A 27,726-nucleotide genomic window follows, 5' to 3' on the forward strand; every position below is an offset into this window, starting at 1 on the left:
GGAGATGGTTGTATTGGTAGAAGGATGTTGGAGATGGAGCTGCCAGGTAAGAGGACAAGAGGAAGGCCAAAGAAAGGATATATGGGTGTGTTAAATGAAGAAGGTTATTGGTGCGAGAGTAGAGGATACCGAGGCTGTTTAGTCAGGCTGGTTGTCACTAGTTGGGCTGCTTCTACTTATTTGGACTGGTTCTCGTTAGTCAGGCTGGTTCTGCGTAGTTGGCTAGTTATAATTAGTCAAGCTGGTTCTTATTAATTAGTATGGTTCTGGATTAGTGGGGCTGGTTGTTGCTGGTTAGGTTGGTTCTAACTAGTCGGGCTGCTTCTATTAAGTCAGACTGGTTCTAATTAGTCAGGCCGCTTCAGTTCAAATACTATTACAAGGCATTTTTCCTTTTAGTTATACAATATGTTGTATTGAGTTACTTGTTGAGCTATTTTTTAACTAATTTTAAGAAATAGTATGGCCATCACTATCACAGGTTTTTTTTTTCCATTTTCTCTAGAAAAGACTAAAATTACACATAAAACCCAAGTAAAACATACACAATCAAAAATGCAGATTTGTACATTTTATTAACACTATTGCACATCTGTAGGATGTGCATAGTTATAATGTTTATTCATCTGCACTCTTAATGCACCCTACAATTAAAAAGAGAAATATAACAGAAATAGCTTGAGATTTTTTTTTTGCCAGCACATTTTAGCTCATGGTTTAGCATTAACATAATTTTAATATAATGCTAACATTTTCTCTGAGACCCTTATTTGTGAGCACATTGGTTTCTTTTACAATACAAAATGCATTCAGTCAACAGTTACATAGTGGAGTAGTGAAGTGTGGTATTTAAGATATGCCCAGCCTCCACATTGGTGTATTTGCTCTTGATGACAGTCAGAGGGAAAAATGCATTGCACAGGTTCAAGTTTAAATTAAACTCCTCATAGATTTTGAGTGCTGCACAGGTTCATACTGCATGTATTGCTTCGGAGAAGATGGGCAATGATTAAGGCAATCGGTAATATAATCTCAGTGTTGAAGGTACGTTGGCTCAGATCCATGCACTCCTTTTCACACTTTGAAAAAGCTCCTTCACACGGTGCATTTCTTCTTTTAGTCCACAGGAGACACCATTTAGCTCTAAATGTTGTTCAATCTGCAAATACAGAAAACCACAGCTCTCATCAGATCGAGAGACCGTAAGGAGATAAGAACTGTACTGCGGTGACAGATTCAGCGTCAAACTTATATTTATCTGTTAAACACTAAAGATACTGATGTATTTTTCTACTATCTTCTTTTCTGTTATGCATATTGTTGTGTATCACACTGTGGTGACGCCAGTGTAAATAGGAAACAACACACACTGTGATATATATGCAACAGATTGCTTTATGTTGCAACAGCATTTGTTGAAATGCCTGAAGCAAACGGAAGTAAAACCACTGAAGTAAAACACTGTTCTATGGAAAGTCAGTGAAGTGAATTACTGATATTGTTACTGTTCATTTTGCACTTTATAATAAATACAAATGTGACCTTATAATAGATACAGACAATAGATAATAGATGTTTTATTAGATATAAATCTTATATTTTCAGTATCCGTTGATTTTTTTCAGTGGTTTTCAATCTCTGGATAGAGCATAGTGGTAGAGATAAAAAGAACAAGAAATAAAAACAGTAAGCCACTTTTTTCATAAAGACCACAGCCACTTTTGAACACAAAGGAGTGTGCCTTCATGTCTATAGTGCTACAGCACAGACCTCTAATGAGACACAGTGACAGCCAACATGAAAATGAAATGAAACTTCTAGGAATTAAATGAAAATACAAATGAAACGGTCTTAAAAGCTAACTGTTTGTTCCATACCTGAGTGAAATAGCGCTCCATGTATTTGTACAGTTCTCGCAATGCTACAGTTTCATTGAATTCGTTCTCATGTTTCTGTAGGACAAGAAACAATAATAGTACATTTGGTATAAAAACAGCATCTTACCCAATGATTATTTAATAAAGGAAACATATATACATTGGTTTACAATTTCTTTTTAGAATAATTTTCAAATTATTTATTTATTTATTTATTTATTTTTACATTTTTTGCATGGGGTGTGTAGCAGACCTTTGACTCTTCATGCAGAAACACTTTAAAGTCCTGACTGCTGACGGACGGCTGATCCTTCACCAGCTTGTAGTACATCTTTACTTCCTTTTTATACTGAGGAATGTCTTTTGCATACAGAAGCTTGTTGGTTGGTGCATGCTGTGTTTATAAAAAGAGGATATAACAGTTTTTTATATGTGGAATTTGTAAGATTCACACTTTTTCTGTCTCTTAAACCCATACACTGCTCATGCGATTTTGTATAATTAGTGTATAAAGTGGAATCATAAGAAATCCTTGCAAGTCCAAGAGGGAGCTATGAGTGACAGGGGGTGGTTGGGGGTTGGTGGTTTCTAGGAGCTAACTAAGAAGCTTTACTTTAGCTAAGCAAAAATGCCTTTGATACAAATTGACTAATGTTGTATCACAAATGGCAGGGAAGAGAAAGAGAAAGAAATTGTTCTAAATATCTTTAAGGCAGCTATATAAAGGCTTTTCACACTTCCATGTTGCAAATGAGGAAGTGTAAGTACTGTAATAACCTTTAGAATGGTGTGGTTAACTCACAGTTTCACAGCAGTCTGTGGCAGGAGCAGGGTGAAAACCTTTCACCAGACAACAGAATAAACAATTTGACCTGTTCATTAAAACCGAGAGATACAACATCCTGGCAAAAATGTATTTTTTTCACAAGCATGCCAGGGGTAAATAAGTAAAAGTTCAAGTTTAGCTGTTTGCTTGAAATATTCAGGAATTTCAGTAAGCTGCTAAGATTGTGAGCTGTATTTGTTGCCATTGTCTAGCTTCTAGCCTGAAGTACTGAAATGCTATGACATATGCTTCCACATTTGTAATCATGAAAGACTGCAAAAATAATATGAATTGTAGGTCATTTATGTAGTTACCTTGTCCAACTGGTGATCTGTGAGGGAGAAGGAGTCCATAAAGGCTTGAGCTATGACAGACAGGCAACCATCCATGTGAGGTGTCTTTTCAAGGTCACTAAACACAAAGTTGGGGTTCTTCAAAATGTTCACCCAGAAGCGCAGTGGCAGGCTAAAAGGAAAAGAACACTTTCATTAAATCAAGACTAACATGTAGACTGAGAATGCATTCTTTTGTTTTGTTCCCACATTTGTTTTCTGATACCTAATAAATATAGCAGATTTCAGGGTCTTTTTTGAGTCAAAAGTCCAGTGTGGTCCAAACTAGTATTTTATACAAATAAAAATACAATCCACATAACATTTTTAAACTTAAGGCACATGGCACAGGTGCCAGTGGATCTTCAATTCAGCAATGTTCCCTGATCTAGAGCTAGAATTTGGATATTCCTCCAGACAGACCAGACCCACAGACACAGGCAACTTAGGTTGGATTGCCAAACATGACCAACCATCAGGGACAGCAGACCTGCTCAGTGAGGAGGTTTCTAAGGTGCTCCCAACATCCACTGAAAGCAGCAATGGGAACCAAGGTCATGTTAGGTTGCAATTAGGACTCTGTAGTCTATTTGCTGAAATTAACCTGGACAAAGTGAATGTATTAAACATGGAGGAGTAAAAGTATTACTGTAAGGGACACCTGTGAGTTAGAACTTCAGGCTTCCCAGCAGGCTGCCCTAGCAGGGAGACATGTCTGTTTATATCTTATATATATTATGTCTGTTTATATCTGGTTTATGGTTTATATTTATTTCACCTTCTTTTACACTAGTTATTTTATTTATTATTTATTGATTTATATATGTATTTACATATATACATATATATATTTTTTAAGAATTCTTATTTTAGTTTCTTGAACTACTTTGTGCATGTGTGTATTCTTAAGTGTATGTGTGTGTATGTCAAACACACTGTGAAGCACTTTGGTCAGCCATGTGGCAGTTTGTAAATGTGCTATACAAATAAAGTTGAACTTGAACTTGAACTTGAACATGGCACTGGCAAGGATGCTTTACCTGATGGTTGATATTGCTATATTGCTAACCATCACAGAGTTGTTGAGTGAACAAGTAAATGTTAATGTCTGAGGATTCAGGGTCACCAAGACACCTTCAGGGCCAAAGTGCTTGGGCTAAAGTGTTCTGAAAAAACAGTGCCACTATAGTACCATACAACAATCCTGGCTGTGAGGGGGACATCTGTGATAATTATGTGCTAACTTTTTCTTTCTTTGGTGGAGAACTGCTCCAACCCAGACTCACTCTCTCACTCTCTCTCTCTCTCTCTCTCTCTCTCTCTCTCTCTCTCTCTCTCTCTCTCTCTCTCTATATATATATATATATATATATATATATATATATATATATATATATATATATATATATATATATATATATATACATATACATATACATATACATATACATATGTATATATATATATATATATATATATATATATATATATATATATATATATATATATATATACACATATACATATACGTATATATATGTATATATATATATATATATATATATATATATATATATATATATATATATATATATATATATGTGGTTGTAACATGTCAAAATGTGGAAAGTGGGTATAAATACTTTTGCAAGGGACTAATATATATATATATATATATATATATATATATATATATATATATATATATATATATTAGTCCCTTGCAAAAGTATTTATACCCACTTTCCACATTTTGACATGTTACAACCACAAAGAAAAATGTATTTTATTGGGATTTTAGACCGAAAGAAAGTGGCACATATAAATGATGTCCAAATGTTTTTACAAATAAATATCTGAAAAGTGTGGTGTGCATTTGCATTTGGCCCCCTTTACTCTGATACCATTAACTAAAATCCAGTGAAACCATTTGCCTTCAGAAGTCACCTACTTAGTAAATAGAGTGAACCTGTGTGTCATTTAATCTCAGTATAAATACAGCTGTTCTGTGAAGCCCTCAGAAGTGTGTTAGAGAACATTAGTGAACAAACAGCATCCTGAAGACCAAAGAACACACCAGACAGGTCAGGGATAAAGTTGTGGAGAAGTTTAAAGCAGGGTTAGGTTATAAATTAATATCCCAAGCCTTGAACATCTCATGGAGCACTGTACAATCCATCAAATGGAAAGAGTATGGCACAACTGCAAGCCTACCAAGACATGGCTGTCTAACTGACAGGGCGTGCAAGGAGAGCATTAATCAGAGAAGCAGTCAAGAGGCTCATGGTAACTCTGGAGGAGCTGCAGAGATCCACAGCTCAGGTGGGAGAATCTATTAGTCGTGCACTCCACAAATCTGTTTTTTATGGAAGAGTGGCAAGAAGAAAACCATTGTTGAAAGAAAGCCATAAGAAATCCCATTTGCAGTTTGTGACAAGCCATGTGGGGGACACAGCAAGCATGTGGAAGAAGGTGCTCTGGTCAGATGAGACTTTTTGGCCAAAATTCAAAACGTTATATGTGGCGGAAACCTAACACTGCACCTCACCCTGAACACACCATCCCCACTGTGAAACATGGTGGTGGCAGCATCATGTTGTGGGGATGCTTTTCTGCAGCAGGGACAGGGAAGCTGGTCAGAGTTAATGGGAAGATGGATGGAGCCAAATACAGGGCAATCTTAGATAAAAACCTGTTAGAGTCTGCAAAAGACTTGAGACTGGGGTGGAGGTTTACCTTACAGCAAGACAATGACCCTAAACAGGTGCTTTAGATCAAAGCATATTCATGGGTTAGAATGATATTTATTTGTAAAAAAAAAAATTGGACATCATTTATCATTTTCCTTCCACTTCACATTTATGTGCCACTTTGTGTTGGTCTATCACATAAAATCCTAATAAAATACATTTTTGTTTGTGGTTGTAACGTGTCAAAATGTGAAAAAGTTCAAAAATATAATTGAGGCAAATATGATTAGATAATGGATGTTATATCCAATTCTATATGTTCAATGTCTGTACCTGTTCGTTTTCCATATGTGAACAACATCTGGATCCATGATCTTTTTCTTCTCAGCTTGTGAATCGAGGAAATCAAAGAAGTATTTCACTGCTAAGGGAGCTTTGTTGTTGGGCATTCCCCAGATATTCCGAAAAAGAGTCTCCACAAAGGTGTGCACAGCCACCTGACAGGAGTAATAGAGGAGTCACATCAGCTAAATGGTTATGTCATGTCCTAGCACAAAGTAAGTATATTTTTTTACATCAAAAGTAATATAAATAAATTTAGATATATTATATATTGTAAAGGATACAGTATTTTCTATAAATTATTCTATGAATATTGTGATATTGTGAATACTATATGTGAAGTCACATATAGTGGTTCATCTTTATCTTTTTCAGCTGTACATCCTTATTTCCTCTGTAGAATAGTTTTAACAAAATAGCTTTTTTCCTCTAGCCCCAACCTATCCTTCAAAATACACATGATTTTATGAAGAACATTAAGAAAAAAAAGTAAATTCTAATATGTAAATGTAATATGTAAATTTGAAATTGTTCAAGAAGAAGAAGCAGCCTTTATTTTTGTCACATACAGTCATATGCAAAAGTTTAGGAACCCCTGACAATTTATAAATATTTGAGTTTTTGGTAATATTTCAGTAGTGAAATGAGGTTTATTGGATTAACAGAAAATGTGCAATATGCATCAAAACGAAATTAGACAGGGGCATAAATTTGAGCACCCTTGCTATTTTGTTGATTTGAATACCTGTAACTACTTAGCACTGATTAATTGGAACACACAATTGGTTTGGTGGCTCATTAAGCTTTGAACTTCATAGACAGGTGCAGCCAATCATGAGAGAAGGTATTTAAGGCGGCCAATTGCAAGTTGTTGTTCTCTTTGACTCTCCTCTGAAGAGTGGCAACATGGAGGCCTCAAAACAACTCTCAAATGACCTGAAAACAAAGATTGTTCAACATTATGGTTTAGGGAAAGGCTACAAAAAGTTATCGCAGAGATATAAGTTGTCAGTGTCCACTGTGAGGAACATAGTGAGGAAATGGAAGACCACAGGCACAGTTCTTGTCAAGGCCAGAAGTGTCAGGCCACGTAAAATATTGGCGAGGCAAAGAATGGTGAGAACAGTCAAAAACAGACCACCTCCAAAGACCTACAACATCAACTTGCTGCAGATGGTGTCACTGTGCATCATTCAACAATTTGGTGCACTTTGCACACGTTGAAGCTGTACAAGAGAGCAGTGTTGTATAAAGTACTAGTATCGTACTAGAAAAAGAATTTGGTAGAAGTGAAAGTTACCTTTTAGAATATTACTCAAGTAAAAGTCTTAAAAGTATCTGATATATACTGTACTTAAGTATCAAAAGTAATTTTCTGATATATAATGTACTTAAGTATTTAAAGTAAAAAGTAAAATTTCAGTGATTTTCGGTAGGCATAAGAGGCACTTCATCCGGTGGGAAGAATCTTTCATTCCAATGTACAGAAACATTTCTTACAAATGGGGTGGCCAGGGGGTGGCCAAGGCAACTTTAGGGGGTCCACAGTTTTGTAAGGAGGAATGGTCTTATTCCTCCTTACAAAATTATTCTTATAAAATACATCTTATTCTTATAAAATACATTCATCCAGAATCCAGACACTCATTACAGGCTATAGGAAGCACCTAGAGGCTGTTATTTCTGCTAAAGGAGGCTCTACTAAATATTGATGTGATTTTTCTGTTGGGGTGCCCAAATTTATGCACCTGTCTAATTTCGTTTTGATGCATATTGCACATTTTCTGTTAATTCAGTAAACCTCATTTCACTACTGAAATATTACTGTGTTCTTCAGTTATTTGATGGATCAAAATGAAATTGCTGATCGAAACACCCAAATATTTATAAATGAAAATCATGGGAATTGTCAGGGGTTCCGTAACTTTTGGATGCGACTGTATACGTTACAACAGTGACTTGAAAAGAAATGTATGATGAGATGTGTGGGGGTGTGGAAAATTTGAGTCAAGATATTTAGTCTTTGTTTGTGTTTGGTTGGCTGCAATTGCAGATAAACTGGCACACACTGACACACAGCTGCTCAAAAATAAAGCATGTCACATTTTTGCAATGAAACAACACTGATTAGTAATTCAGTTGCAGTCCTTCATTGTCAGTTATAACACTCATAAGTGTCTGTGTGCTCTTTCATGATAAGAAATTTGCTTTTAGTCTGATAAAGGTAAATGCTGTTTGACTGAGCAGGCCCACTGTAAATGGCCAAAACATAAAAGCCATAGCTTGTCCACAATCTCTGTCAGAATTCCAGTTTTAAATAAGTTGATCATTTTAGTCCCATTTAAAGTTTCTCACTGCCTTTTTATATATTGTCTTTTTGAGGGCACTTTCAAAATTACTCACGGATTCTATTTAATACACATAAGTATCTGTCTTATGTTTTTTCACCATTTTTTCCCCTCTGGTTAAATTATCAGCTGGTTTGTGTCACTATTTTCTTACATGAAATATAGAGACAGTGGGTAAAGTAATGAATTTATAACAGTCTGGTGATCTGAGATGTATTTTATCACACCAGTATACTGTATACTAGTACACTACACAGGGTGTACAACCCAATTATCCACTGTAATATAATATAACATTTTCTTTCTTCTAAAACCAGTTTTCAACAAATAAAAAGATGTTATAACTCATATTCTGTAATCCCACCTTAGTGGAAAGTAACTTGGTAAGGTAAATCTCTTTGAGCTTCAGTTTCTTCCTCTCTGGGTGTTCTGGGTCTTCGTCAATGTCTTGGTCAATCTGCAGACAACAGAATTGATTAATGTAATATTCATAATTTTTTCAGCCAAAGAAAATAATGAAATTTTCTCTAATTCACACAGGCTCTCTAACAAAAAGAAGAGAATTTGAGTTGTGAGCCATGTGCACATGCATGGGCACACACACACAAGCACACGCACACGCACACGCACATGCACACACACTCACACACACTACACTGTTTTGTGTTATGACTCACCAAGTGAAAGTATTTTGTAGTGAAGTTCTGATCATCTGTCACAATGAAATATGATTAAATACATAAATAAAACTTCAATAAGATTTACATTAAAGTTTTTATAGTGAGTGAATTTTTTTGTTTTTTGTTTATTTAGATAATTTTTTGTGCAGTTCTAAGTATTAGTTGCAGTGGTTCAGATTACTTCTATCCAAGACCACTGATTCACATCACTGCACGGTGTGTTTACTGCACAAGCAAACAAATGATAAGTTCTTTAGAATACAAACAAGCCGAATCTCATGGCGTATATAAAAAAGGTTTAGATTAGGGTAAGTAGAATTAGGGGTAGTTTTAGCCATGGTGTAACTTGATTGACTACAATTTCTGTAAGTAGCATAAAATACATCTAAATAATCAGTTTCATTCAAAGATTCATGATATGAGTTAGCTTTCATCCTGAGCAGACAGGCAAGCCACACCACATCCTGTACAGATCACATTAGCTTGCAAAGGTTCTTAGACTTTTAAAGGCAAAGGCTCTGGAAAATCAGTCATTTCATAATATGATAGCATGTATCACATGTCTAATGAGTCAGCAGAGGAGAAACTTCACAGAGTCAACATGGGAGCAAAAGTAGGAAGAAGCTTGTTCTCTTTAGAAAAAAGGAACAAATGACAAAAAGCATAGTGTTACCCACTAACCAACAAAAATCTGAACAAAAAATACCTCATATAATCTATGATAGAATCTATGATACCCATAATCTAGAACCGAATGAATCTTAATATTATTGTGTTCATATCAGTTTGTTAAAGTATGCAGGACTTTAGAAGTAGAATCAAGAAGAAGTTAGTATAACATACTGTAACTGATCAGTAAACATGATTAGAAGAAAACATGCTATTTAAATACATAAATGGTTAAAGTTAAATTATTATAAATGTGAGTAAAGACATTCTTTCACATAATATGTCAATATAAAAAAAGCCTCTATGCCTCTTTACCCACCCAACTCAACTCCACACAAGAACAGGCATGAGGCAGTAACTAAAAAGGAAGTAATTGTGACATGTTTCTGCTTACAAGGCTTTTGTGAAATCGTATACTCACCTTTTAAGCTCGTCTGTGGACTAAGTGGGGCATGAACCTTTTTGGTGATCACTTTGATGGAAGCTCCATCTGGGATCTGTGGAATGAAACAAGATTATGGACTCACTGATTATTAAATCATTATTGGGGTTTTGTAAATATGTTCCAAAGTATTTAATATTATTCTTTCTCTAGTAATTTAATGCAAGGTCTCTTTCTCCCTCAACTCTGCATATAATAGAGACTTACACTAAGCTGTGTATTTGATACTTACTTGATAATGCTTCAGTGTGTTCAGCATAGTCACCTCCCCCTGCACCTCTGAGCTTCCATCTATTTCCTCCAGAGGCACATAACTTCCTTCCTTCATATATTCTGTCAATGTTTAAGAAAAAACAAAACTATCAGGTACAGTAAGAAATCTCAACTTATCACTAGATTTTCTTAATGTTTTAAATTGTGATTATATTTCATGAATAAACCAATTTGATGTTGAAACACAACAAAATGTCGAAAAGTCCGAATGGATGAATAATTATTAATAGCACTGTATACACAGGTATATATACATATACTGACCAATGCCAATGTCTCTGAGCTGTTGAGTAAATCTGAAGCCAAACTTGCGCAGGAAGGTCTGAAGGATTTTGTCCTTCACCTGTTCTATCGTATCACATGTCAGGACGTTCACTTCCAGTGGTTCACTTACTTCTCCCTCTGTCCCCACAGCAAACAGCACCTTCAACTTCTGTAATACAAGACAAGGCAAGACAAGGTGGAGGAGAATTAATGGCTATAATAACTATGTTTGTGTGTTAGTATAATGGAATCTGTATCTCTTAACATGGTATAGGATTCATACAGACATATAACCTGTGCACATTTTTGGGATACAATTAAGTTTTTTTACCCACAGCTCGAGGTAGATATATGAATTTTTTCTGCCGCTGTCTATTTAAAAGCAGCCCAGTATGTAAAACCACTTACCTCTTAATCATGGATTGAAATTACCTGACTCTCTCTAATTTCACCCCAAAAGAGATCATTTAACATAATTATAAAAGGCAAAAATGTGGTAATCATTTAAGAACATTTAAAAAACTCCAAAAGGGACACAGCAAAGTGATCAAATTTGAAGGATCCATAACAAATGTGAAAAATGCAGCATAAATAACAGGAAATAAGAAAGGAGCAAACCAGAAGGCTGAAGTTAAAGCCCTGAGCCTGCCACAGGAGCCAGTCTTCATTCAGTGTGTACAGAGCTTTCTCTGTCACTGCATCTACTGGTCCTTTAGAAATCTGCTGACTTAGAGCTGATATCATTAGAAAAAGAGGTTGACCAACTGACTCCTGTGAAAATAATCACACAAGCATATAACAATTATATATATATGTGTGTGTGTGTGTGTGTGTATACATACATATAAATATATGTATATGTATATATATATATATATATATATATATATATATATATATATATATATATATATATATATATATATATATACATATGTATGTATGTATATAACAGAAAAAAGACATGTAAAATGAAAGAATGGACTGACCCTGAGAAAGCCATAGAGGCAGATGGACATCCAGTTGGTGAGAAGTTTTTCTACAATAGACTCTGTACGACGCAGCATGAGTTTAGGCTGAGCATTGCTGGGCTGATCCATTAGACTCTGGAGTAACGTCTCCATCAGCTGGGTGAGGTATGGCAGGTCACTATGCAGCGTTACAGTCAACAGGGATGCCACCATACACCTGAGAGCCAACGTGAATATCAAGGCACACAGGAAATCATAACATTTGTGTGTGACATCTCACATTTGAACCAAAACAACTGAACAAGCTCAGATTTAATTGCAAGTAAAGTGGAAATTGTTTGCTTCCAAAAGAAGCCACAACAGTAGTTTCTTCTTTTCTTGAGTGTCTGTTGACTGAGCTTTGAGACTCACTTGTCCTTTATGCTGAAGCTCTTCTGCTCCTCCAGAGCATGAACAAAGCATGTGAGAAATGTCTGGTCTCGAAGAAGTGAGGAGAAAGCTTGACATTTTTCATCCATTTCTGACTTCACTGCATCCTGACCAGAACACATCAGAACCAACACATATACTTTTATACAAATTATAAAAACATAATAAACATGGAAGTAGTCAAAACTGCTATAAAACTCTTCTCCAACTCAAGCTGCCTAAATTCCATAAAAACAGCTCTAATTTATCATAAGCATAAGAGCACAAAATAATAATAAACCTCTTTTCTGGACTGAAGAGTTGCAGAAAGAAATTTTCAGTAAAGGCAAGACATCACAGTCACAAAGTTACACAAATGAAACTTTAGACTGATTAATTAATCATAACAAAAGACATACAGTGAAGTTAGTTTGAGATAGTGGAGTGTTTTTGGTCTAGTAATACAGTTTTTCTTAATTTCTCAGTAATGTGGGGTGACATACTATAACCTGGCAGTGAGTCATGTGCCTTAATTTAAAATTTTTCACATTGCAGTCAACTAGAACTCATAAAATTCATGACTAAATTCTGTTTAAGCTTTAAATAAACAAAATAAGCAAATCTATGTTTTTATGCACTAATCAGAACATACAGTAAAAATGTTCTCACCTGCCCAATTTCTTTAATCATCTGGTTTCCCAAAGGCCCTCCCTAAATATAGGGCAAAATGTACTAATTTAATCGCACACCCACAAAACACATACAGATCACTGATACATCATCCAATTAGAATGCACAAACCTCAGGAAAAAATATTTTCAAAGCAAAATGTTTATAATCTAGGTAGGGAATGGCAGCAACATTTTCAAGCAGATCTGATCTCTCTGTCTGCAAATCCACAAATCCTGTATAAAACAGAAAACAATCACTTTCAAATCAGGAGATCATTTGAATTAATTTTAAGGAACTTGCTTCTTTTAAGTTATTAGACACTCAAGGTCCCTTTGAAGAACCCTTTAATGTCCTTTCTGGTGCCATGCAACAAAATATTTCCTTACCAGAAAGGATCTAGTATGGTTAAAATAAGCTACAAAGCCATAACAATACCAAGAATCTTGGAATCTCGAAGATCCCTTTTTCCTATTATATTTCCTATGTCAACTATATAGCTACAGTAACCAGACTGTACTAACCTTGTCTGATCTCACTTCTGATTTCATTCTCCAGCATTTCCAGATGCTCATTCATTTGTGCATTCATCTGCTGTTGGCTCTTACGGTGGATTAATACACCAGCTAGACAAAATGGCAGATGAGTAAATATAGAGCATCAGGCTGCAACAGTATCCAAGAACAAAGAAAATCAAACATAGAATACACAATATGGTCAATACTCACCAACAGCACCAAGAACAATCAAAATGACTAATGCAACAAGTATATATATATATTCCGAAGTATCCTGCGTCAAAATTATGTCAACATTGCCAAACATAATCTAAAACAAAACAAAACAAAACCTGTACATCACTTTTCAGCAGAGTTTTAGGGTTCAAAATAAAAAGCAAGATTGCATAATAACACTTGATAAAAAAATAAAGATAAATAAATAATAAATCATACCTTAACTGAGTCCACATTGAGTTCACCGTCCTTATCTACTGAAATCTTACAGATCACGGCACTGGACTTCACTTTCTCTATTGTACACTCAAATTTCCTTTTTTCCTCTAAGCCCCACACCTTTAGGTCATCTTCACCTATCCTTAATTGATCTTCCTTTTTCTAAAGAGAGAAAATAGAAATATAAAAAATAAGTATACATAGTGGAAACAAAAGAGCAATAGACTCTTTATTACATTGTACATGACACGGATAAATGAATAATGACCATTTGAAATGTAAACAAAACCAATATTGTGCTATCTAACACACTGGCTCCTTTTCATTTAGTGATGGCTTCATATCTCATACAGGGTCAAGTGCACAGACAGCTGGGAGCACAATACAAACAATGAGGGTAGAGTTTGAAAGACAAGAGTGTTAGTTATTTTGACTCACTTGTATGTCAATTCAAATATTTAAGAGTTTAAAATATCAATATTAAAAAGGGAGCACTAAATCCTCCATTAGCTGAGCACTTCTATAAGTCGCTCTATATGAGGACATCTGCTAAAATCTGTAAACATATTTTAAAAAAAGCAATATGAATTTGACAGAATTCTCCACATATAAAAGTGCAGATTATATTTGTATTATATATGAAGTTGATCATGTTTTACAAAGGTTTACATTTATTAGAGAAGAAATTTATACATACTCAGAAACACGAGTAGGATACAAATATTTTTACAAGTTTATGTGATGCCAAATTTATTGTGTAAATGCTTGTTTAAATGATTTAGGAACAAATCTGTTTGCATCCACCTTGTTAAATGAGGCCCAATGTTTTCATAGCAGTTAAAACAACATGAGTGTGCTAGAAATCACATTCTGAAATGCTCTCCTACCTGTATGGTGACCAGCACGTCATTGACCACCTTAGAGATAGAGAAGCTGGAGAATACCGGGTCTGGATGGTAAGAGAGTTTACCTGCACAGACCACTGTTGAGTTCACCACTTTAAGAGAGACAATGAATGGTCCAGCATCTCTGAATTCTCTCTGATTGTGAGTGTGAAACCAAAAGCTCTAGGAGAATGTAAAAGGTAATGACATTGATATTGGTGTTTCTTTGTGCAGCTGGCTAACAAAATAAAACTTTCCGTGGTTTGAAAATTGGTTTGGTCAAATGAAGAAAAACAGCATGTGTCTGATTGCTGCAAAAGTGTGTTCAACCACATGGTTCCAAATTTAATATTTTTGGCAAGAACCTTTTCTTCACTGCATGATCACCTTCAGTCTTTAATGTCTTCTATTAGATTTGTTAATTCACAGCATATATTATTGTCATATTGCTAAATTCACTGCCATTTAAAAGCAAATTGAATTTAATTTGACATTAAATGATTAAGATTATAGGATTTTATTAAAAAAAGAATAAAAGGAGACACCTCTCAGACCTTTTATAATAATTATAGTACTGTAATTATATTACAATTCCTGTAAATTAGAAACAGACACTAAAGGCACCTGTTTGCAATTTATTATATTTATTAATAATATTATTGTAATTTTATGCATTGTACATGTTTGTGAAAGTCAGGAAGATTCCTAACAGGAATTTTCAGACATCTTTAGATTATAGCAGCTGTATTCATTCCCTCACACTCTGACCTTCTGTAAAAACAAATATAGCTTCAAAAGCAAATATCATTCATTTATAAATACAAAATTTTTATTTGTTGCCAAATCTCTATAGTATAATACGCAAAGAGATAATTATAAGATAAATTAGATAAATAAGATATATTATATTGTATTATATTATTTTTGTTTGTTTATCCATATAGATGTATTATTATTATTATTTTAACAGGTAGCAGAGTTATTATTATTTATTATAAATATTTTTATTATATAACAGATTTAAATCAATCCTGAACATCAGGGCATGCCTACTTTCTGCCTCTTTATGTGTGTTTCTTTCATAGAGTTTGACATTTGTTCTTTCTAGTTACTCGCTGTGTATTTCATACCTTGTTGTCGGTTTTGAGGGTGATCTCTTTGGAAGATGTATGAATATTGACTGCATCCACAAACTCTAAATTACTCCCCAGCACATTAATCTTCCTTTCACCACTGAATGACATATAAACAATAATTTATTACAGAAAAGCTGCAGAGTATCAGATTCAGCTACAGTAAAACAGAATACAATTAAGTTAAAAATGGCTAAACTGCAAGTGAGGATCCATTTGAAAAGCAGATATGTTTATTTTTAGAATAATCTGTTAAAGTGAAATGGAAGTGAAACCAGGAAGTGACTAAATCTTTCTTCATCTCTAAACGGGCCACACAATCAGAGCACCAGGATATCCTTTCCACCCATGTCGCATGTTTTTTTGCCTCTGTTGTTCAAATGCATAGATACTCCTCACGATCAGTTTCATTGCGTAAAGCTAGCTGACAGGAAGTCCATTTCTCTTTAACTTTCTGCTCTACTGGTTTTCATTTTGTACACAAGACTGAAGAATAATATACTTATATGTGTTATAAGAATCTAGCCAAAAATACAAATATTCAATCTGGATTTGAATTCAATTATAGGTATAAAAATTCAGAGGAAATTAATATTTTTAAATATTAAATGTTGTTTTGAGTTATTTTTTTAAAAGTGTTAATTACTGTCTTCATACATCGACAGGGTTCCCACTGTTTTTCAGAGATCATTTTCCAGGACTTTTCCAGGACATTTCAAATTTAGGAAAAAAAGACAAGGATCACCGATTCACAGCCTAAAGTAGTATGTACTTCTCTCCAGAAGTCTTAAAAACAATGTACACTTTATGGTTATTACTTAACTATAAAATTAGAAAAACAGCAGATACACACACAGAGCTCTTTCAAACGAGTCATTCAAAATATTCATTTAGGAATAAAGAAAATGACGGTATTTATGACAGTATTCACTTTCACAAACAATTCGTTAATAAATGCATATTCAAAGAAACGCCATTGTATGTTGCTAAAAACGTTCTGCGCCAGCTTTGTTTGGAACTACTATGATTAGTGAAGGATAGAAAGGAAGTCACTTAACTTCTTGTTTAGTGAACTGTTGCAAAAATCAATATCACACTTGCAAACGTGTTTTTAAGTTTATATAAGTAAACCTGTTATATATTACCGGCCTTCGCCTTATGTTTACAACACTAGTCTGTGCTGCACTTTGAGCATGCAAATAATTGTTCAATGTATGATTTGCTGTGCATCGCATCATTAGAATATCTAATTTTGACTTCTTATATCGCCCATAAAACAGGTTTGGGGACTGTGTGGATGGATTACTTTTAAAGACAATTTGTCATGTGAATGAAATTTCAACATTTAGAAAATAAAAAGACCAATGCCATCATGCATGCTTTAGTTTGCTGTGCATTCCCCTTGCACATGATATTCAGATTAACAAGGTTAATATAACCTGCTTACCCGTCACCATTTGCTGAAAACATTCAAGCACTTAAACCATTCCTAGCACCTGAAACCGCCAACACAAGACAGCGTCATCTGTCACAGCGAGATTAAACAGCATAACAAAAAAAACGTCAAAACTCAGCGTCCCTGAACAGAGTGTTTTCTGTTACTAACGTTAATTGTTTCGACCATTTGTAAACTGTTCTTTAAATGATCAAGAACATTTAAAAATAATAATTTTCCAGGACAACAAGATTTTTTCCAGGACAATTTATGTTTTCTCTCATTTTCCATGTGTTTTCCAGGACTGGAACATTGGACATTAATTTTCCAGGATTTCCATGTTTTCCAGGACGCGTGGGAACCCTGATCGAGACTCCTCTGTTCTGTCACCTCGGTCCGAGTCATTGAACTACTGTATAAATGAAGACCTAACTCTTCCTGAAATACTCAAACTAGCACTTATTTTGAATTCTGTGTTTCAGATTCAGGGTATACTTATTCTATGACCTAGTGAACCAGTATTGATTTATGTAGACTTCATTTTTGTACATCACACTGGATAAGAAATTCTGCCAAATGCCATAAATGTAAATTTATTTATCTCCAATCTACCTGGACCAGGTGCTTCCAGGCTGAAATTCCGTACAGGTGGGCTGGGAATTATATCTTATGGTGGCATTACTATGACATTGTCCATCTGCCGTCACCACACACACCCTCATAGTTTCTTTGTTTCCACCAGGAATATGAAACTTCAGTGTGTCATTAGAGCGCACCAACACTGGTGACCTGGAAACAGTTGATACACAGAACAAATCAAATCTGTCTGCAAAAACATGTGTACAAGCACACAGACATTCAGTAACACTTACTCCTTTAAACTGCAGTCCATAAAACCTTGGAAGCGAATTTTCACAACCAGTTCCAGATTTTTTCCTTTTATCTCTGCATTATTTTTGCCATGAAAAGAAACTTCATTAGGCCACACAGACAGGATCTCTGGCTAATGGGGATAAAGACAAAAGCAATTTGATACTGTGATAATAACACTTAATTAAACATTTTATGATTAATTTTGTAATTAATTAATTTTATCAATATTTTCATAAGAGGTTGTTTAAATAACAGACCAAATATAGGTGTGTTTGAGCTTTTAATTACTATGTCAGATTTTCAGTAGATTAAATCACTTGAGCTTGACTTCAATCACAATAACTGACTGTTTGGCCTGTTTAGAGCTATTGTTTATTTTATTTAACTCAGATAATATTTTTTCTGAGCTCTTGGCTGAGCTTCTTTGATTGTCCCATAGTATCAAGAGCAAAAAGTCACTGACTTTAAAGGTAGGCCAATTTATAGCCACAGCTACTCTACCCATGAACTCCTTTAATGATCAGAAGTTTCAAAAAGTGTTTATTCTGGGTTCAAATTTCTGACAGAATCTGACAATCTGATATAATGAAATTAATTGGTCTCTGATCAATTAATCAAATGTTTAAAAATCCCTTTGATATGAATAAAGTAGACACCCAAGAGACTTTCTAAAAGAAACACAATGAAACGTGTGGTGTTTTAGCGTTGTGGAAATGAGAATATTTTTAGCCAAGGTTTTCGTAAACTTGGCCTCAACTAGATATAGAATACGTAATTATTATTTACTACTACTAATAATAATCATAATCATTATAATCACCAGCAGAAGCAGAAACAGAAGCATGGGGAATATACAAATGGAAATGATTTCCATATGAGGTTGCAAAAAGCCATGCTGGTTAATATGAAATTAGAATTAAAATATTCAATACTTATTAAATACTAAAAGTATAAATCAAAATAAATCTAAAATCAAGGTATAAATAAAAAAATCTTTAAAAGACCTGATGAATGCAAACAAACCCAATTTCTCTTTCTCAAAAATTAACTTCCTCCTCACCATCAGAAACTATATTTTCACTAATGTTGTGCGAACATTTGTGTCACTCACCCTGTAATTTCTATCGGATGAAGTCCCATTGCATATGTCCTATATAAGGAATAAAAATGCATTTTAATGTTTTTCAATATTATAATAATCAAATTCAAAGTGTAACTACGTAAAATTTCTACCTAAAAACCAAATACTGTACTGAAATATAAGTCATTATTAGATAAGAAACAAAGAAGAAGAAGAAGAAGAAGAAGAAGAAGGGCTAAAACTCAAAATCAGCTAAAATTCTAAGATAAAATCAAGTATAGATGTATAATTCTGAAATTAATTACTCAGCCATATTTGGATTTGGCACCTTAAACCAAATACAGTATGTGCAAAATTTCTCACTTTTAAATAATGATTTTAATTGTAGAATTAATAGAATATTGGTGTATTTTTTTATTTACTCTCCTGATAAACAAAACATGTTGATCGATTGAAACTTTAAAAGATAACCACTTTCAGCTCGCTTTATACTGAATGAGTTTTCAATTCTCTCAATAATTAATACCTCCGATTAACATCTTCCAATGTCCTAAAGTGTAAAACAAACTAGTTTTATAGAATTTAAAGGGACAATGCAATTAATTATTAGAGTCATATTTACACATTTGTTGAGGATATTTACAACCAAGTGACAATGAACGTAATACTGCTCATCATTTGATCCAATATCATACAGGAAAAATCAACTGAAGCCTGAGATCTGTGTAAAATTCTTACGAAACTGTCCAGGTAGTGATTGAGTCTGAAGTCTGCTTAATATTGATGTATGCAATTCTGACTGTATAATGAGTCATAAAAATGACTCATAAACAGAAAGTAAATACAAAATAACTATATAAGATGGTAGTATATACGTGTGGATTTGTTTCAGGTATTAGGACATTACTCTGTGTTTAAGCTGATCCAAATATTTTTAGATCATACAAATGTTCAAACCTCAAAAAGATTTCACAGGGACACAGACGGGAATTATAACTTTAAAGTACTAAATTAAGTAAGTACAATTAAGGAAACATGACAAACAGGAACCGAGAAAAGGCAGCGGAATTTGTCTGTACACTTACAGAAAAATAAAAGAGGTAGAAATAACATTGCAGAACACAGGAATATTTAATGATCAGGGAAAAATAGGATAAAGCTTAATAAAATAGCACAAAAATGTTAAACAGTGTAAAGAATCTGTTAATCTTGTTAGTTAGTTATTACAGTAATAATAATTACAGTGTTTTGATCACAAACGATTGCAGATATCATTGGGATACAGAGGCACATACACAAGTAACTAAAATGTAAAAACGTATAAGTAATTAATCCTTGGTACTTCTGAAACAAGGTAGGTTGGTTATGTAGGCTATATCAGATTCCAGAAGCAGGCAAAACAAGAAAAACACTTGTATATTAAATTAAGACAACACTAAAAAAAGCAGGAAGCATGTAACAAACACGACTAAAGCCAAAGGCTGCAGAAGGGCGGTGTAGGAACTTTATAGATTGGACCAAAAATTTGGGTTAGCTAATTAGGTTATTAGGTTAGCTAAAGGTAACCAAAATATAGAATTTAGTGAGACATGTGTCATGCTGTTTGTAGCTGAGTACATTCTGTAGGCTCACCGGTATGTGTAAATATGGTGTAGATACAGGAGTCCAGGTACAAGTCTTGTTACTGCTTTGCCAATAACATCCAGCTGAGACACAGGCTGCACATCTAAATAAATATTACATTAAATCAGACACCTGATTCTTGGTTTGATCTAGAATGTCATGTAGTGTGAACTAATTGCCTAAATTTAATTTTACATTTTAACCTCACAGACCAGTCAATTCACAACAAAACAACAGATAATGAGGGCCAATCATCACAAAATGGCATGATAATCAGCTTCCTTGTCAGGGGCACTGATTGATGTAAGGTTTATACTGTCTGCAATTCTATCAAGTGACTAATCAGACAGAGCCAGAATAACAGCTTTAATATCAATGAGTTAATAAACTGCAAGCATGAGCTCACAGAGAGATGTGACTGAGTAGTCTCTCTGATTGACAGGGGACAGAGAGTAGCAGACACCCAGCCATGGACTGCAGTGGAACCGTCAGAACTTGCTTTAAAAACTTCAAAAACTCTCCTTCATAAACTGGATGTTATTTATCACGCTGCAATCCGCTTTGTGACTGGAGCTTCATTTAACACTCACTATTGAATTGGTCTTCTCTTCATTCCCGTAGACAAACTCATTGGTTTCTGTTCATTTATAAAACTCTTATTGGTAAAACTCCCTCGTATTTACAGTCCCTTCTTAATGTTTATAATACAAGTCGTAATCTGCGCTCTAGCTGATTCTTTCATTTCTGCATCCCTAAAGTCCATACTTCCTTTGGTCATTGCTCTTTTCAGTTCTCTACTGCATATGATTGGAATCACCTGCAGCTGACTCTTAAGCTTAGTTCATTTATATCGCTCTCTTTCTTTAAAAATTAAATTCAGTCACTAACTCAAGATCACTGTACTTGTTTTTAGTTATTTGTTTGTTTTTACATGTCATTGTTTATAGCTGTGTTTATGTGTATTGTATTAGTTTTTATGCTGCCTCTTGGTCAGGTCGTCATTGTAAATGAGAACTGGTTCTCGACTTACCTGGTTAAATAAAGAAAGTATTGCTTTAGTGACAGATTTTTAATAAGAGATTTACTTACTGCTCTTCTGACTCTATATTCTTTGTAATGTTTGGGCAGCTCCTCAGTGTCAGGCTCTCTGTCAAAGTCTGATTACTGATAGTGACCGTCACTGTAACTTCGAGTCCTGAAGAAGTGGAGCAGAGTTATATATTGTTAGATAAAATCAACTCATTCAATCACCTTGATCTTAAAAAATGTTTCCTTTACTAAGTCTTTATAATGTAATATGAAACACAATTCTGAAGAATACTGCAAAAATACTGACCATCAGAAGACAGGTGCTGTTCAGGGAAACTGCAGGAGCAATTGGGAAAATGTGTAACAATGCTATTACACAGATCACCCCTTCTTGCCTTGAATGTACATGTTAATGGAGGACTTTCTGTGGCATTCAGGTGCAGGTGTAGAGTCAGATTGATCTGAGTGTGAACAACAATCAAAAAAATTAAGAATTACAATTAAAATCTGTAGCACCTTTACCTGCACTTACAAAATTGTATACTGTATTGATCAGCATTGCTCTGTGTACAAAACTGTATTATGCTGTATTATGCACACACACTTTATGTAGAGCTATGTTAATATACTTATTTCTTTTTTCTGTCTTATTTTATGTAGATCTGTGTTTATGTATATCTGTGTTTAATAGTAGCACCAGAGTCCTAGAGAAATAGGAAAAGCTGCAAAAGCTATATATGGTTATAATGACGATAAAAGCTTCCTCACTTGACTTGTCAGAAGAAAAAGTAAAAGAAGAAGAGGAACTGTATATTTACAAAAAAAAACTGGTTTCAATATTCAACATTCAATAACATTTACCTCTTTAGAGATCATGGAGACCTTAAAAGAAATCCACTCTTTCCGAAAGGATTCTTTAGAAATGGAGATCCAAGATGACTTCTCCTGCATACACTCCTCCTGCATACAGCATCTAAAGTGAACAATAAAGATGGGGAGAGATTTACAACCATATGTCACGGGGCTGCTTTTTTGATCATTTAAACACAGACAAACTGTGGGATATCATGAATAGGCAAGAAAGTAAGTACTTTGAGAGGTCTGGTAATGATTTGAAGAAATATAAACATCATTCTATTCACACTATACCAAAAGCAAAAATGACTACTATTAATACATAAGTAAATGTGTCATCCTGCCCAAGCATCAAAGTTCACATATCTTAATTAGCCTCATTCATATGTAAGGTAGATTTCTAGTTGTACATCTCACTCCACTGATCATTAATGACAGAAATAAACTCTCAAACAGGAAGAGAAACAGCTTCATTTCCACATTATGGGAGCATGGTTACCATAAAATAAATAAATAAATAAAAACTGCTTTTTTAATTGCTGATGAAGTGTTTGGAATCTTGTATCGCACACTATATATATATATATATATAAAATTTCCATCAATATTCTACACAAATCCTGTGATATCTGCCAGGTTACTATATGCATAACTTTTCCTGACCAATTTCAGCATCAGGCTGTTTAATAACATTACATATGACATCATCATTCACTAAATTCAGACATAAAAGTAGTCAGGATACACTTTCAATTAGTACTGTATAAGGATAATAGATTCAGGACTGATGTATCTAGGTATTCTTGGTATAAAAATATTATTCAAATGTTGTTGAACTTGTTTTTAAAAAAAAAAACACACTGGTTAAAAACCCCACCCATTTTAGTAATCATTACTGATATCTAACATGCAGTTACTGACTGTAAGTATTGTAAATATCTAAATAAAAATGTAAAGAGTAAAATATGTATTTTTTTATAGAAATGTAATTAGAGTACATATTTCAGTAATCTCAGGTGGACCAACCCTTTTCCCTTCATCCATACTGGATATTTTATCCAGCAGGTTAATACCAGGAGACTACCTACACCATCCACTTATTAAGTAGCACCTGTACAATAATTTGCTTATCCAGTCAGCCAATCATGTGAACACTGTTGGCTGGGCAATGCTGTGCCCATGATATCCTCAGATTCCTGTTCTTGACAGAAGTGGAACCTGATATCTCAAGGTTGGTGTGTTGTGCATGCTGATTGATTGGCTGTAAAAATAATGGTTGTAAAAGGGTGACTATATCCTTTTTGGTAGCTCCATCCAATCTGGTCATTTTCCTGAGAGCTCACTTATTAACAAGATGTTTCCATCTAGCATTCTGTGTAAACTCTAGAAACTTTCATGGGTGAAAATATAAAACTCAGCAGTTTCTGAATTACTCAATCCACCCCTTCTGGCACCAGCATTAATGAAATGAACAAAGTCACATAGATCACACCTTTTCTTTATTCTGATGTTTGATGTGATGTGCTTGCATCTGCATGATTTTTGCATTGTAATGAAGGTTGCACTACACTGCTGTAACATGATTGACTGAATAAGTAACTGCATGAATGGGCATGCATTCTTACAAAAGTGGATGGTGATTGTATTTCATTATATTGGATATGTGCAGCTACTAGAAAATGATTACCGTTTTAAAGTGGCAGGATGGTATAAGCACATGAGACAGTCACATTAAGAGCTAACTGCTGAATGAAAGCTTAAACAAGCATAGGTTGTTAGAGGAGTTACTAAACTAAAGATGTACAAAGGTAGGTGAGAAAGTTACCTATTTGTGACCCCACACCAGCCACAGAAATCACCCATGCTGCCAATGCAGGCTCTCAAAGTGTCAAACATACCACACTGAGTCACAGCAACACGGTTAATCTACAGACAACACACACACACACACAAACATTATTGGTCTGAATAGATCTGTCATTTAAATTTGCAGCAATGTGTTTAAAATAATTAATATAAATGACCACATATTTCAATTTCATTCTAGAAATCCATGTGTGCGGGCACAGCTTTAACTTTAAGCCGCTAAAACTCACCTGATTTCTCAACCCTATGTAGATATAATTAGGATCCACTGGGTCAAAATACATTTTGGGAAACACCATCCTGTCATCATCAGATCTGTACAGCACTTTTGCACAGAAAGATGTATAATCTGGGTACAGCACAAGCTGTTATATCACAAAAAAACAAGGCTTGGAATCATTATGTGGCATTTTAGCAGCATTTGACAGCCAGTGTAAATATATCATTCCAATATATAGAGAACTACATAGATATAAACATTGGAAAATATATAAAATGTGTTCTGTTTTTACTGTGTTTACACTGAGTATTGTACTGCTACTGCACACAACATAAAAACTCCAGAGAGAGAGAGAGAGAGAGAGAATGTTAATGAGAATCAGACCTCTAGCAGTTGCCCATTTGCAGTTCCAATGTATAGCACAATCCAAGATCCTTTCATTTTTGCTGCCACAGATGTCATTGAATTGTGCTTGAATACAACAGCAAGGGGCTCTTCAACAGGTGTTATTGAGGAGCTCTACAACAGGCAACAAACAGTAGTAATCAGTAGTAATATACATAACCTTACTGTTGCTTGCATGGAGATCACTTAATTACAAATAGTTCTACATCAACATGTTTTAAACAGTACGTCTATGAATTTTCTAGGACTGTTTCAAACCTGTGGACCACATGATGGATGACATGTGAATTCTGTAGTAGGATTGCCTGGTATGATCGCAGTGATGTTGTAAATAGCCAATGCAGTGTTCTCTGGGTTTTGGGGAAGTTCTGCAGAGAATATTCCAATCCATAAAAGAGAGGACAAGATAGTGGTGGAGGCCAAAAGTTTACGGCGATGAAGGTCCTTGCAGCAGCGTAAATGGGCAACTTTCAGAGATTTGGTTATTTGTGGTTTTTCCCCTTTGTTTTCTATCTTTAAGAAAACCACTTTTTTGTCTGAAGAGGTAAAGAGGTTGGCGAAGAGGTAGGACTGAAAATTTGAAGATACCTGGAAACCGTCTACCCACTCAACATGCTGAACTTTAATGCTGGCTTCAGCTGCAGATGCACCTGCTTTAGAAAAAATGTCACCTTTCTGAGTTCCGAGAGTGTTGCGTAATGTCACACCGGGATCGACTATACAGTCCTTCTCTTTTTCATCCTTATACTCTCTCCCCACCAACATGTATTTATCAGTTGTTGTGCTTGAAGTACGGGCATCGAAAAGGAACGCAACAGACGATTCATTCACACGCGCCGTAAACGGCATGTTTGTCTCCCTGTGGACAGTTTGGGTTATATCCTTTATGTCCAGCACCTCGCAGTAACTGCAGCCCAAAGTGCCGCAGGTGATCAGAGTTCCGTTCGCCTCGAAAGGCAACAAGATGCTCACGTCGTTCTGGTGCGTGGTGTTTGATATGTCTTTAATCTTTTCCTCTACGAGATCGTGCCGCATTTGGTAAAGCTGAGAATCTGTAGCAACAAACACTTTACTTTTTCCCACAGCAAAGTGTCTGATCACTCCATTAAAGTTGTAGACAGACGTGCAAATTGCTCCCTTTAAGAAAATAAATACTACGAGTAGCACAGTCCTCATGGCGTATGTATGCGTGGGGACTGAATCCTGGAGCCTTCAGCCTTTGTTGCTCAGTTGATGCTGTTAATGAAGTTTGAAGCCTGTGAGCTCACTAATAGTGATGGCCAGTTCGTGAACGAATCGTTCTTTTGAACCAGTTCTTTTTAGTGAACTAGATGAACCGGTTCACCAAATCGGACTGATTCGTTCTAAACAGATCGCGTCTTGAGTCAGCGCTGATCCACAAGTTACTAAAGTTACTTACTTTCGGTCATGCCTGACAGTCGGTACGACTCTAAATAAACTAATATCCGGGAGTATATGTAACTCCTGTACACTGAACTGAGACATGTTGTGCTGAGAGAACTGTGAGCTCGAACTGTTGATACCGCGCATGCGTGAATTACTGAACCGATACAGCGAATCATCAGTACAAAACTGAGAACTGCTTGTATCGGACGTGTCTGAGAACCGATGAACTGATACAGCGAATCATCAGTACACTGAACTGAGAACTGTTTCTTTCGGAGGCGTCCGAGAACCGATGAGCTGTTGATACTTCGCATGCTTGAATCACTGAACTGATACAGCGAATCATCAGTACACTGAACTGAGAACTGTTTCTTTCGGACGCGTCCGACATACTGAGAACCGATTAGCTGTTGATACTGGCATGCGTGAACCTTCAGAGCAAAATTATACATATTGGGATATGCATAGTAACTAGTCATAGGCTATTAATAATTTTTATAAAAAAAAAATCATACAATTGTTCACTCAATATATGTCAGTTAATTTTACTATTGACTGTTGTGCAGGTTAGTCTGTATTTTTATATGCCGCTTTTTGTAAGTTGATGAAGATTAGTTTATCAACTTTATATCTTTAAGACACGAAAACATCCACGCTTGCACATCAATGCCTGTACTGGGTTGTTTTAGTTGCAAAAATTAAATGTAAGAAACGTATTCAACTAAAGTTATGATTACAAAGAACTTTTCAAATGTGTCAAATTGATTGTATTAATATCTGCCGGCAGCGGGATGATGGAATTTGCGTCATTACGTCATTGTGAATGACGTCATTACGTCAGGACGTAAAAGAACTGGTGAACTGGATTTTTGAACTGGTTCGTTAAATCGAACTGTCCGAAAGAACCGGTTCGCGGAAAAGAACCGAACTTCCCATCACTACTCACTAAATGAAGTGGTGACTTCCGTGTCGTGAATGCGCTCAACACACCATGTCACCTGATGGAGGCAGCACAGCTGTCAAAAACGCACAGCTACAACTTATTAATACTTGTTTTTATATTTTTAAAGATGGTTAAAACTTTTAATTCATTATAAGGAATTGGTCTTCAGTCATTGGCCTTGGAGTTCAGCACCATCAGCACCATCAGCGAGTAATGAAGCTTAACCAC

At 35.0% G+C, this 27,726-nt stretch overlaps 1 protein-coding gene across 1 annotated transcript; it reads right to left on the reverse strand.

Moving 5' to 3' along the window:
- Positions 1 to 556: 556 nt before the first annotated feature.
- On the reverse strand, positions 557 to 26,648 carry plxnc1 (plexin C1). Its single transcript, XM_060886394.1, has 31 exons — positions 25,407 to 26,648; positions 25,128 to 25,262; positions 24,754 to 24,888; positions 24,483 to 24,583; positions 22,664 to 22,775; positions 22,110 to 22,263; positions 21,863 to 21,968; positions 20,783 to 20,876; positions 19,181 to 19,219; positions 18,069 to 18,199; positions 17,809 to 17,985; positions 15,759 to 15,861; positions 14,632 to 14,811; positions 13,745 to 13,906; positions 13,520 to 13,619; positions 13,316 to 13,417; positions 12,924 to 13,027; positions 12,792 to 12,833; positions 12,126 to 12,250; positions 11,733 to 11,931; positions 11,362 to 11,514; positions 10,744 to 10,912; positions 10,439 to 10,539; positions 10,186 to 10,261; positions 9,093 to 9,127; positions 8,780 to 8,872; positions 6,059 to 6,222; positions 3,018 to 3,168; positions 2,131 to 2,271; positions 1,878 to 1,952; positions 557 to 1,159 (listed from the first exon to the last, which is right to left on the reverse strand). The coding sequence occupies exons 1-31, from the start codon at positions 26,322 to 26,324 to the stop codon at positions 1,055 to 1,057; spliced, it is 4,482 nt and encodes a 1,493-aa protein (XP_060742377.1). The 5' UTR covers positions 26,325 to 26,648; the 3' UTR covers positions 557 to 1,054.
- Positions 26,649 to 27,726: the final 1,078 nt, after the last annotated feature.

This window comes from Tachysurus vachellii, chromosome 14, assembly GCF_030014155.1.
Source record: "Tachysurus vachellii isolate PV-2020 chromosome 14, HZAU_Pvac_v1, whole genome shotgun sequence".
Taxonomy (NCBI): domain Eukaryota; kingdom Metazoa; phylum Chordata; class Actinopteri; order Siluriformes; family Bagridae; genus Tachysurus; species Tachysurus vachellii.

Bases quoted from the DNA above. Each gene is read 5' to 3' on its own strand.
- plxnc1 (XM_060886394.1), bottom strand. From the start codon at position 26,324: ATGAGGACTGTGCTACTCGTAGTATTTATTTTCTTAAAGGGAGCAATT. The intron at 24,584-24,753 runs GTGAGTTTTAGC...TGTTGTCTGTAG, and splicing joins ACATAGGGTTGAGAAATCAG to ATTAACCGTGTTGCTGTGAC. The intron at 17,986-18,068 runs GTAAGTGTTACT...AACTGTTTCCAG, and splicing joins ATGGACTGCAGTTTAAAGGA to GTCACCAGTGTTGGTGCGCT.